General features: G+C 47.5%; 1 protein-coding gene and 1 long non-coding RNA gene across 2 annotated transcripts; one reads left to right on the top strand and one right to left on the bottom strand.

The window, feature by feature from the left end:
* Positions 1-308: 308 nt before the first annotated feature.
* On the top strand, positions 309-9,615 carry LOC120410624. Its single transcript, XR_005602917.1, has 3 exons — positions 309-824; positions 3,618-3,682; positions 8,158-9,615. It is a non-coding gene; the product is annotated as an uncharacterized LOC120410624 (long non-coding RNA).
* Positions 1,070-11,211, bottom strand: CA5A (carbonic anhydrase 5A). Its single transcript, XM_039558607.1, is given in 8 exon segments — positions 1,070-1,700; positions 1,703-1,769; positions 2,723-2,878; positions 4,191-4,253; positions 4,714-4,809; positions 5,827-5,945; positions 9,783-9,980; positions 11,062-11,211. Coding segments are annotated over 8 exon segments (1,011 nt in total). The 5' UTR covers positions 11,180-11,211; the 3' UTR covers positions 1,070-1,506.
* Positions 11,212-11,987: the final 776 nt, after the last annotated feature.

Genomic DNA, 11,987 nt, shown 5'->3' with positions numbered 1-11,987 from the left:
CGCCTGACGGGCACCGACCGCGGCCGCCAGGGGGCGCCAGGAGCCGCGCCTCACGCACGCGCTGCGCCCGCTCCCGTGTTCTTTTGTTTTGTTTTTTTCCTGAGTCCAATGCAGAGCTGGTTTCTCGGGGACCCACCAGGAAAAAGCTCCAGACCGCCGAAGCGGTCGCTGCCAGGGGAACGGTGCAGGCGAGGGAGGGAGGGGGGGTAGGAGGTGGGAGTCCTCTCGGAGGCCGATTCCTCCAGGGAGCGGGGGAGCAAAAGCGGAGGCTGCTGCCGGCACCGCCAAGGGCACCAGCTCTTGGGGCCGGTACCAGAGGGCTGGCGTGGAGCCTCTGCACGGGTCCGCAGCAGCCACGGCGCCAGGAGGCCGAGCTGCCGGCGGGCCCAGCGCGGCCCGCGGGGCCGAAGCCGCGTTCAATGGAGCCGCGGCAGAGAACGCAGCGGGGGCAGGGGCTGCTGGAACGGCCGCGGACAGCGGGAGCGGGGGCGGAGCCGGGACTGGGGCCGGGGCGGGGCCGGGGCGGGCCCCCAAAAGTGGCGGGCTGGGCTGGTGTGGAGCGGAGAGCCGGGCTGGTGTGGAGCGGAGAGCCGGGCTGGGGCCGGGCACAGGGACACCGAAAGCGGCGGGCTGGGGAGCTGTGGAGCGGAGAGCCGGGCTAGGGACGGGCACAGGGACACCGAAAGCGGCGGGCTGGGCTGGTGTGGAGCGAAGAGCCGGACTAGGGACGGGCACAGGGACACCGAAAGCGCATCACTGCTGATACCTTCGCGGCCAGGTCCGCAGCACCGCGGGTCCCTCCGGCGGTCGCTCTGTTATCAATGGTATTGTGATGTTGGCTTTTCGCATGTTACATAATTGTTATGAATGGATTGTGATGTTGGTTTTTTTCATGTTCCTTAATGTTAGAAAAGCTTTGCCTGGGTTCTGTAATGTAATGCTGTAGAAGGTCTGTAGTTTGTGTAAGTCAGTTTAGGGAGGATGGGGGGGGGTCTTCACATTCCTGGAAAATCGTATCAAAAGAATCCGAAACCAGATGGAATGGAGCCAAGGAAAAAGATAAGACTGATAAGATGATACCCAGCAACTCCAAAGAATTAATGAATTCTGCATGACGGTGATGAATACGAAATAAGCGATGTACTTTTTAAGACGATCTTTTGGATGTAGAGGTGTGCCTTTGGATCTCTGCCAAGCACCCGGCCGTACCGCCCCTTTTTGCTGTTGTCTCCTAATTGTCCCTTTTATTAAACTTTCCTTCAAATTTTACGAAGAGTGAAGCTCGTTTTTCACAAAGGCACTGAAAGAGCATTTGAAGAGACACAGAACAATTCAGAGAAGGGGCAGGGGAGAAGCTCTCCTGTCCTTACATTTCCTTTAACTGTCAAAACATTTCCTTATATCAATCCCTGCCTTAGAGCAAGTCAATTTGTTACGGGTTAATATCATTTACTTCTTAAAAAAAAAAAGCATAACTAAAATACCCCACAGCTTCTCTAGTGAAGGTCAAGGGGCACTGCCTGTGAGAGGGCTGCAGAGAAAGGACAAATCCTCCAGGCTGCTGTGCTGTGCAGCTGGACCGAGGTTGCTGGGCCATCTAAGGCCCGAGCTGCTCGGCGTGGGGCCGGAGCGCGGGGTCCCGCCGGCGCTGCGGCGGAAGGACGAGCGCACCGTGCGGTTCATCAGCGGCTGCAGCGGCGGAAGTTATCCACCATCCTCTTCTCCTCCTCGCCGTCCGACGTGAACAGCAGCATCCGAAAGGCTTCCAGCTGGGAACCACAAAGGGCCACTTGAGTCACTTCCCAGTTAATTCCCCAGGTTGGGAATTCATGGCAAAAGGCAAGCATTTATTCTTGGAGAAGAAAATGAAATCAAAGGTAGCGCTACGTTTGCATTCTGAGGGATTTTAGCACCAACACCTTTGGCACCTGCTGGTAAAGACTATCCCATTATCCACACCAGCATGGGAGAATTATCAGTCATCTGCCATCCTTAGGGAAATTAAACCCCAAATGTGGCACACCTAAGAGCCATTTCCATTCAAATACTTCATCCAACCTCTGTTTACACCCTCGCTGGCACCCAGAGAAGAGGGAACCCCAAAAAGCACCAATCCCCAGAGTTGTTCTCTCACTGGGATTAAAATAAAGTATGCAGCAGATGAGCTTTTAGTGCTCACAAGGCCATGCCAATGGTAAGTCACTGTTGTGCCATGAAAAAAGGAGAGTAAACAGCCAAGAAAAAAAGAAAAACTGAGAAAAATTTCAATTTAAAAGAATGCCACACTATGCCTGCAGTTCTCCGTTAACAATCTCCATTTCACAAAATCTTCTCTTTTTCCCTTCCCTCCACAAAAAAGGCTGCATCACGCTAAGGAGAGCAAATTTACACAGTATTCCAGTAAATTCCTAAAACCTCCCAAGTTTGCAAGGGGCAGGTTTCACAATTGTGTATCACAGGTGAAGATAAAACTCTTGAGAATAGTCAGAAAAGCTCAATAAAGCTGCAAAAACATCTTGGAGAGGTCTTAGGTCTTTCAGTATTAGTGGCTGTTAATGCCAGGATTCCTCCCCAGATCCTGGGCTGAAGCAGTCATAAATCTCTGTGAAAACACAGTGAAATTTTGTGTTTTCACAGAGAATTGCTGGTAAAGAACTGGTTCTGTGCATCTTCCCCTCTGTGGCAGGAAGAGGGGTGTTCTGAAAGGAAAAGTGAGATTTACCTGGTCTTCATCCACCTCTATTGGCTTCTTCTTAATGATCCACGTGACTGATTCAGTGAGGGGGGGAGTGGTCAAAGAGCCGGCGTAGGTCCAGTAATCAGGGCAGGAAGGGATCAAACAGGAGGGATCAAAGACATCAAACTCGATCACAGTGTCCTAAACAGCAGGAAAAAGCATCTTTAAGGATGGTGTTTAGAGAAAAAAATGACAAAGTTGAAAAAGATCTTGACAATGAGACTAAAAACTGTGTTATGTGTGTGCACGGGAAATGAGGTGTTGGGAATATTAATAATGTAATAATTTTAAATCACATAAACTTGTATAAAACTGGGTTTGAGGTGTAAGGGCAGCTGCTGAGCAGACAAAATTTAAGTATTTCTGCTGTCCCCACAAGCCATGAGGAATTCAGTGGAGGAAAAACAGAGTGAGAAGGATCCATGGCCTAAGGCTTTGTGGGAGCTGGATGCAGCCAGGAAAAAGAGGGAGTAAGTGGTGGAATAAGTTCAGGTAGCTGTGCCAGATCCTTAAAGACTGCAAACAAAGTGTTTTACTTTTTACCACGTGATTTTAGGCAGCAGGAAGAGGACTAAAATTTTATTTAAATTAAATATTCCCGTCTCCAAAATGTTCAATCCCACAAGTGGGATATCAGACAGAATGTAGGAGCTTCAGAACCCAGGACTTCCCACACAAACATTGCTCCTGGGGGATTTTCAGGATATACTGGCAGCTCTTGGCTTAGTTTCTTTTAAATTCACATGCTGTAAATTATTATCGTTTCGTAATAGATGTATATTCATATTTGGGGAGGTCTTCTGGCACTGAACTGCCGTGTTTGGTGTTTATCTGGCAGAACTGTCACTGCTCTGACATAAAAACTCTATTTGGATTTTAGAAACTCCTTCCTGTGAGAAATAGTGGCACAGCGACTTCAGCTGGATGTGAAGAGCAGTTGAAAAGGTAGATGTGTTTTTTTTGTGGTTTTTTCAGAAGTGGTTTGTTCAGTCGATGTGGTTTTTCAGAAGGGAACTGGCACGGGGAGGAGCTGCTTCTGAGCACTGTCAGAGACTCAGCGCTCCCTCTCCTGGCAGGAGTCTGCTAGGAAAGATCCCGTTCACCCAGCAGAAACCCAGCAGTGTTTACAAAAAAGCAAACAATCTCCTCCTCAAAGAGCAGACAAAAATCAAAACGCCTTAATCCCACAGTAAATAAACTCCCACTTCAAGCATGTCCTTGTAAGGGGAAACAATCTCAAGAGTAGCATTTCTTCAAGTGGTTTGGAAAGCTTAAAGTATCCAATTCCTCCTGAAAAATCAGCTTCCCCTCCCACTTCCCCTGTAATCAACAAGGTGTCAATCAGCCCTCCCCCTGGTAAAATTTAAGGAAGAAAGCTTTTCTCGGTGTTTTGTTGTTCTCCAAGCGTTCTTTCTGTTGGGTGGCGATGGGTGGCACACCTCAGAGCACTGACCTTGTGTCTGACTGCTGGCAGGGCATCCACCAGGGTCTGCAGCCCTTCGTGCCGTGCTCCCAGCTGCAGGGACAGGGAGGGGTTGGACAGTCAATAAGCTGATCAATAATCAATCAGTTCTACTTATCAGCATTAGTGTTTTTTGATAACAACAATCACAGAATATTTAGGGTTTAGAAGGGAGCTCTGGAGATCATCTGGTCCAAGGCAGGGGACCTGGAGCAGGTGACACAGGAACACATCCAGGTGGGCTTGGAGTGTCACCAGACAAGGAGACTCCAGGTCCTTCCTGGGCAGCTGTTCCACTCTCAACATAAAGTTCTTCATTTTGAGGTGAAACTGGTTTTAGTTTCTGGCCATTGCTCCTCATCCTGTCACTGGCACCATCCTCTGACATCCCTTGGAGACATTTGTATGGATTGATGGGATCTCCTCCCAGCCTTCCCTTAATTGCCCTAAATGGGCTTTACCAGATTGCAAACAGAAAGGCATCATTACAGCTGGTCATGCAGAACACAATTACCTTTAAGAACACTCCAATAACAGCCAAGCCATTCCCTTCCATCACAGCATCCTCAAAACTCGGGTACTCCACAGCATTCCAGTGCACCAAATGCAGCTGAAAATGGAATGAGGGAGAGATCAACCCCTGCTCAGAGCACAGACAGCACACCTGACTTCTAACCTTGGCTGCATTTGCTCCTTGGCAGTGTGAGGCACTGCAGTGAGCTGCCTCAGAAACCACACACCACAAAAACAAGAAACAAAGTGCTGTTGGTAAATAATGGTCCTTCCCTTCTTTATTTTTTTTTTCCTTGAACAATAGCTAAAGACCCATCCACTGCATTTCCCATATGTTAAAGGGATTTAGTCTGTGGGAGTCTATCTGCAGGAATGCTGGACAAAGGCACAGACAAAGCTCAGTATTGCTGGAGCTAAAGGGCTCTTCCATCTCTTCCCAGGAAGAGCAGAGCACACTGTCCTGAGGAACATCCTCCTGCACGTAGCAGTCTTCCTCTGCACTGCTGACAGCCAACACACTGAAGAGTTTTGTGTGGTAAATAAATACCCCAGCCCAAAAACTTAGTCACAGTCTCGCTGTTAATGAGGATCTTGCCAAGCTGGCAGCACCACTATGAACACACCAACAGGAGATAAACGTTTCCCTAAAAAGAACCCATCATCACTTGACAAATTCTCCTCCTTTGGCAAAGAACTGTGGTCAAAGCTGTCACACTTTCACATTTCCCCCCACTGACTCCATCCTTTTCATTGACATTTTCTTCCTTAGCAGTTACCTAAGCATCAAAGTTTTGCTATTTTAGTAACTGTTCAAGAGCTGCAAACAGAAAATGAAGTGATGGTTTTTTAGAGTACTTAGTGTATGCTTTGTTTCTCTGAAAGTTTAGTAACAATAAACAAAGTGATCTTTAACTTCCAGTAATGGGGCCAATGTCCAACTTTCAGGCTGTTCTTCTCCAGAAAACACAGTGAATTTTTATAGAATAAAACAGCAGATGAGCTGCAGCACCCACCAGGTCTGATCCTTAAAAATAAACTGCAATTCCTCAATTTGGGAGTTTTCACAGACACACCTGAGACAAGTATTTGCGTTGTTCAGCATTTCATCTCATACCTCTGCTGGGTAAAATTTACTGTCAACAGTGTGCTCTGAGCCCCAGTCGTTTATAGCTCCCCAGTGGAAGTGGAACTGCTTTAGCCTGTACTGGTTTTCCAAGGGCCCTCCAATGATGACTAGAAAACAAAACAAGACACACATGTTGATAAATATGAGTTAGAATCGGCCAGACAAGTAAATCCTTGGAAAAATTTTGCCCAGGAAAAAAGTATCAGGTGGAGCAACTCGAGGTTGCCCAGGAGAAAATTATCAAGTGGAGCCCTATTGCTTGGTTACTTCTACACTTTGCCATGACCAAATTATTCATGCAAACACATTCCTGGTTTTCCCTGCATCAAACTGGAGGTGAGCTGAAGAGTCTCCTCATCCATCTCCCCTCAAGGGGATGTTTTCCCAGTTGACACCAAGTTTGGCACGGTCATGAGTTTCACACTCTCACCCCTCTGTCAGAGCAGGAGTGTGAGGACTGCCTGACCAGGAGACACTTGGCAGGTGACACAGCAGTGACACATCCATTGAATGGATTAAATGACATCCCTACAAGCCTCAGGATCTGTGAAAAATCTTGACATTTCTCATGACAAGACTTCAAATAGCAAATTTTGCCAGACAAATCAGTATATTGAGTCAAATGTCCAACTCTCCTCCAAGCTACAAAAATCCAAGCATCTTACCCTGCTTCAACACAGCTTTCAGACTGCACAACCAAAGGTCAGCCAGAAATATGTTTTATTGTGCCTACAAGCTGTGCATGAAGTATTTAACATCCAGTCTGCCTCTGGGCAAGTTTGTGGAAGCTTTAATGCCCTTTTTATCAATGAGTAAAGGTAAACGTCCAGTCTGTTCTCCTGGTTTCAGAAGGCCTCCCATCCTTTTGCAAACACATGAATGAAGAAGTCCATGCCCAGCTTTCTGCTTCCACTCATTCCCTCCTACCTGCACCAAAAACATCCTGCAAAGTCATCCTGCTAATTATTATATCAGAGCATCTGGTAAATGAGAACCCATAATTACTTCCCAAGGGCTAATAGCACTTACGGAATCAGAGAATCATTTAGGCTGGAAAAGAGCTTTAAGATCCTCGAGTTCCACTGTTCATCCAGCACTAAACCATCAGCATCTGCTGGTTTTTACTGAACTGTAGGACATGGTGAAGTTTTACAGCAAGCCATGGTATAAAGCACCTAATCCCAACACTGCTTCTGAAAATAAGTTAATCACTTTCTTGCTAAGGAGAAAACAATGAGAGGAATTAAAAGATTTTCTTGTATTATTTTTTTTTCCTGAAAGCCAGCCAGCAGGTTTGAAATTCTAACCAGACAGGCCTGGCTGTGGTAAAGGAATAAACTAAAACAAGCTGTGCAAAGTGACATTGAATTCATTTCATCCCCTGCTGCTGAGCTCTGGGCATGAATGCAACACCGACCATCACTGGAGAATCACAATGCCCCATCCCTGGAGGTGTCCAAGGCCAGGATGGACGGGGCTTGGAGCAAGCTGGGATAGTGGAAGGTGTCCCTGCTCATGGCAGGGGGTGGAATGGGATGAGCTTTAATGTCCCTTCCCACCCAAACCATCCTGGGATTCTGTGATGGAGAAGGGGTGGGATGAAGATGTGGTTCACCCAGCCAAGCCTTTCAGAACTGAAGTTTCTGTGCTCCAACACAATCCACTCCTGATTATGTGATGATGCAAACCCACAGGTGACTATATTTGTGTTAATAACCACATCCACTTAAATGTTTGCCTCACAAGTAACTTTAGGCACAGACACACATATGGAGAGACTCAGGTTCCCTTAGTGGCCACCAGAAAGTGACAGGAAACAAGTAGGAACTTCAGTCCCTTTAGAAGCATTTCTTCTCCAATTACCATCTGGATAATTTCAAAACAAAATAGAAGTTTAAGGGGCTCTAACAACAAGAATCACTGCACTGTTTATTGCAGCCCTGGCTCTGTTTCAGCCTCATTTCTGATGACACCACACACAGACAGACCACATGCTGTACATACCTTTCCCTCACCCTCTTCCTCCTCTCCTCCTGCTCTACCTTCAGCTTTAGCCCAAGTCTTGCAAACCCCATCTCGGGATTCAGGCCTTTTTGTCTATCCTGGGTGTCTTTCTCATCTTCTGTTTCAACTGTGGTGCTTTTGTTTGTTCCCAGGCTTTCTTCTCTGGATTTCTATGATTGTTAGACAGAAGCTGGCAGGGAGAAAAACCAGAAATAGCAAGAGTAAAGAAAGAAAGGTGGAGGAGAAAGGCAGGCACCTGAAAACTGGGTTATACAGCAACACCTCACTAGCTGTTGTTCCTCTGTCATTTTTCAGCCCTGTCACTGATTGTTTGATGCCATCCCATCCCTTCACAGACTTTAATTCATTTGAGGAAGATGAGGATGATGGAAAGTCAGCAAATGCTCACAGGGAAAGATCTACCTTGAGGAAAGTCTTATAGACAAAGCAGGTAAGATCTTTCAGAGGTGAGCACCTGAGTCCTGGTGATTCCAGCCTACCCTGTCCCTGTGCAGTTAATTATTGCGTATTTCTGAGCCCCCTAATGGCAATTCCCCTTTGCTACATCAATTCTTGCAGAAAAAAATCCACCTTTGTTATCCACTAAACACTTTTCAGCATCATATCCTCAACAGATAGTGGGGTGTGGCTTATAAAGCAAGAGACTGTTAAATTAAAAGCAAAGCCAATCTAAAGTTAATAAATTAAAATCACTGATGAGGTAACAAGTGATGTCTCTCCCCTAACCCCACCTCACTAAAAGAACCAGAAACAGAAATGGATCTTCTCTCTTGGAAATGGATATTCCAAGTGAACAGCTAGAAACAAGAAAAACAAAACAAGCCCCAAGCATCACACAAGCTCCCTGCATTCCACCACTACCATTTCTGCTGCACTGTTCTATCAGCCTCTTTCCAAACATCAACCGAAAATATTGGTGTTGTGAGGACAAAGTGTTTGTGTGCTGGAGGCTCCCTTCCCAAGGGCATTGCTAAATCCCTCAGGAAGCTGGAGGATCTCTCATGGTGAGCAGCCACCTTAAACATCAATGACTCCAATCCAACAGGTTCCAACTTGCTCAGGGTCCCTCAGTTTTTCCCTGCAGGACAAGCTGGGCAATCATGAGCTTCACAACAGCCCTGACCAACTGCTACCAGCTCACCTGCCCTTATGAAATATCTTTAAATTCTGCAATATCCTTTGGTAAAGGTAGCTTTTAGCAGGAACAGTGAACAGAAAATCTGGAATTTAGGAGCAATATCTTGATTTTAAGTCAAATTTTTTACTCTATTAAGTTTTAAAAAGGTTGAGCTACTCAGGTCAGAGGCTCGTTCACATGAAATTGCTGGAATGGTTGGATTTTCCATGCACTCCTGCTTCCCCTAAAACAACAGGGACACACACACACCTGCTCCCTAGGGCAGAGCTCAGTGCTATTTCATTCCCTAAAACCCCATGGAGATAAGCATGTGTGCTTTCCAGCTGCAACTCATGTGGCTGCTGATTACTTCAAGTGCATTAAATATCTCTATTAACACCACAGAAGATAAGTGGCAGATTACTTCAATAAAGAGCAGCGATGGAATCAGGTTTCAAATTGAGTAGGTACACATATAAATGACTGAAGATTGACTCACGTGGTCAAAGCTTATTACAAAACCTACAAGACAGGGCACCGAGGCTTGTGAAATGAGTTTCAACATCCAGCAGGGAATTTGTGCACAATGCCCATGGTAACAAAACCACTGTAAATGTGAAGTCTTTATAGAATTTCTTCTTTATGATTCCCACCACTGTAAACCCACATTTAACTCCAGCATTTTTTTTACTGTACATTCATTTTCAACATGAGGACTTACATCACACAAGTATTTCTCCTCTCTAAGCATTAATGAGACGTTAAATAGATTTTTTTTTTTTTCCCCCTGAGTTTTGCTTACTTGATCTGTCAGTAGAATCATCAAACTCCACCAGGAAGGAGTAGCCATTGTTCCAGATGTGAAGACAGGTGGTTGGGTCATAGCTGATTTTCAGAGGCTTCAGGAAGGGATCATAAACACTGTCCCTCCACTGGATGTTGATGGGAGACTGCCGGGTGCCTCCAGGAATTGTCAGCGGGCTCTGCCACAGCGGATGCACTGGAAGATGAGGAGGAGAGTCAAGCTCTGAGGCAAGATACAGAACTTTCTGGCAAGGGAAGGTACTGTGTCACCAAAGGCTAATTCGAGTCAGCTGGTGCCCAGGAAAGTAGAAGAAAAATAAAACATTCCAGTTGCATGACTCAAAGCCATATGGGGAAGCACAGTAATTTGACTTAGAACCAAGTCAGTACCTTCCTGCCTTTGCAAAATGCTCTGAAAAGAAACTGTCCCCCCATTTCCCAGAAAAAGAGAATGTTTTCCTATTATTGCCAGATTTTAAGGCGGCTTTGTTTTAGAGCTTTCATGACACACCACTGCCATGAGCTGAGCTGGGAGCGCTCCAGACATGGGATAATTCCCACTGGGAAGCCAAACATTCTCTAGAAGGCAACATAAGCACAGGGGTTACCCCACAAAGGAGGATTCAGAGCTCCTGCAGCAGCCACACCAATCCTGACCAAAACTGCTTCGTGCAGACACATCCTGCTGATCCCACACCTGTAAAACCCAAACCCAGCAATTTTGGGGGCAGCTTGGGCACCTCAAACTGGCACAAGCTGGGTAGGTACATAAATAGTTTCCACAGAAATTTATTCTGCTTAAAACCAGAACAGACACCTGTGTGAACCTGTTCACCTGGTGACCCACGCGCAGGTCTTGGTGTCCTGTCCCTCTGCTGAATCCTAAATCGTGATGCTTCGAGCATCACCTTACAGGCTACTTCACTGCATACGACCGTTCAGAGTCTTTTACAACGAGGAATTAAAAACAAGTTAAACCTTCAAACCACTCACGTGAGGGGTGGCTTAACAACTTTCCCCCCGTTTTCCCTCAGCGAGGAGCAAACTACGGAACCATAAGGTCAACTCAGGCAAAGGCGCTGCAAAAACACTCCCTACATTTCAAGCACTGTCATTTCCTGCTGTTTCATCCGAGGACAAAAGCAGGCTGAGCTCGGCGTCCCTGCAGCTCTCACACAGACTTTGGCAGCGCGGGGGGCTGCAGGCGATGGCGGGGACAGGGCGGGGAGAGCCGGGGCGAGCGAGCCCCGCTCGGGCTGAGGGGGAGCGGCACTCACGGGCGTCTCGCAGGCGGTAGGAGCAGCAGGCGCCGAGGCTGCACCGGCGGCTGCCCCGCCGTGAGGAGCAGGAGGAGGCGGCGGCGGCCGCCCAAGCGCGGCGGAGCAGCGGCAGCATCGCGGCGGAGATCGCGGAGCCGCTGCCGCCCAGCCCGGCCCGGCCCGGCCCGGCGCGGCCCCTTCCGGCACGGCCCCCTCGCCATGGCCCCGCCGCAGCGGCCTCGGGGGCGGGCCGGGTCTGCCCTCTTGCTGTGACATGCGGCTCCTCATGCTGTGACGGCCGTGGAGCAGCGGCAGCAGCTTTGTGCCGGGGGAAGTTCGCCATTTCCCGTGCTCAGGGTGGTCCCCTCACACCCAAAGTGATTGCTTCGTACCGAGTACCTCACCTCAAAAAAGTATCGCCTCACGCAAAATAGCGTCCCCTCACACCAACATAGCACTTATTCCCTCACACCGAAGCGTTTCTCCTCATATCAAGTATTTTCCCCTCGCATCAAGAGAGTATTTATCGCATCATGTTAAAAGGGATTCCTTCGCCTCAAGTACATCCCCTCACAACAAATGAGTATCGCCTCACCCAAAAAGTGTCCCCTCACATCAAAAGTGCATCCCCTAACGCCAAAAAAATGTATTCCCTCACACCAAAAGTGATTTCTTTGCACTGAATACATCCTCTGACGCCAAAAGAGTATTGCCTCACCCCAAAAATCGTCCCCTCACACCAAAAGTGATCCCTTTGCACCAAAAAAATGCACAGAGATGAGTGGTCCTGGCACAGCATGATCCCTGCTCCACAAGCCACATTTGGAAAAGTTATGAAAAGTTAATATGATGTTTACTTTCCTTGGCTATCACAAAGGCAGGAGGCCAAAATAGTCCCACCTTGGATGATTAAAGGGTCAACTCAACTCAACTGAACTGGGTAT

The sequence above is a fragment of the Corvus cornix genome, chromosome 11 (genome assembly GCF_000738735.6).
Source record: "Corvus cornix cornix isolate S_Up_H32 chromosome 11, ASM73873v5, whole genome shotgun sequence".
Lineage (NCBI taxonomy): Eukaryota > Metazoa > Chordata > Aves > Passeriformes > Corvidae > Corvus > Corvus cornix.
Note: the sequence above shows the minus strand (reverse complement) of the source record. Positions and strands in the feature narration are given on the sequence as shown.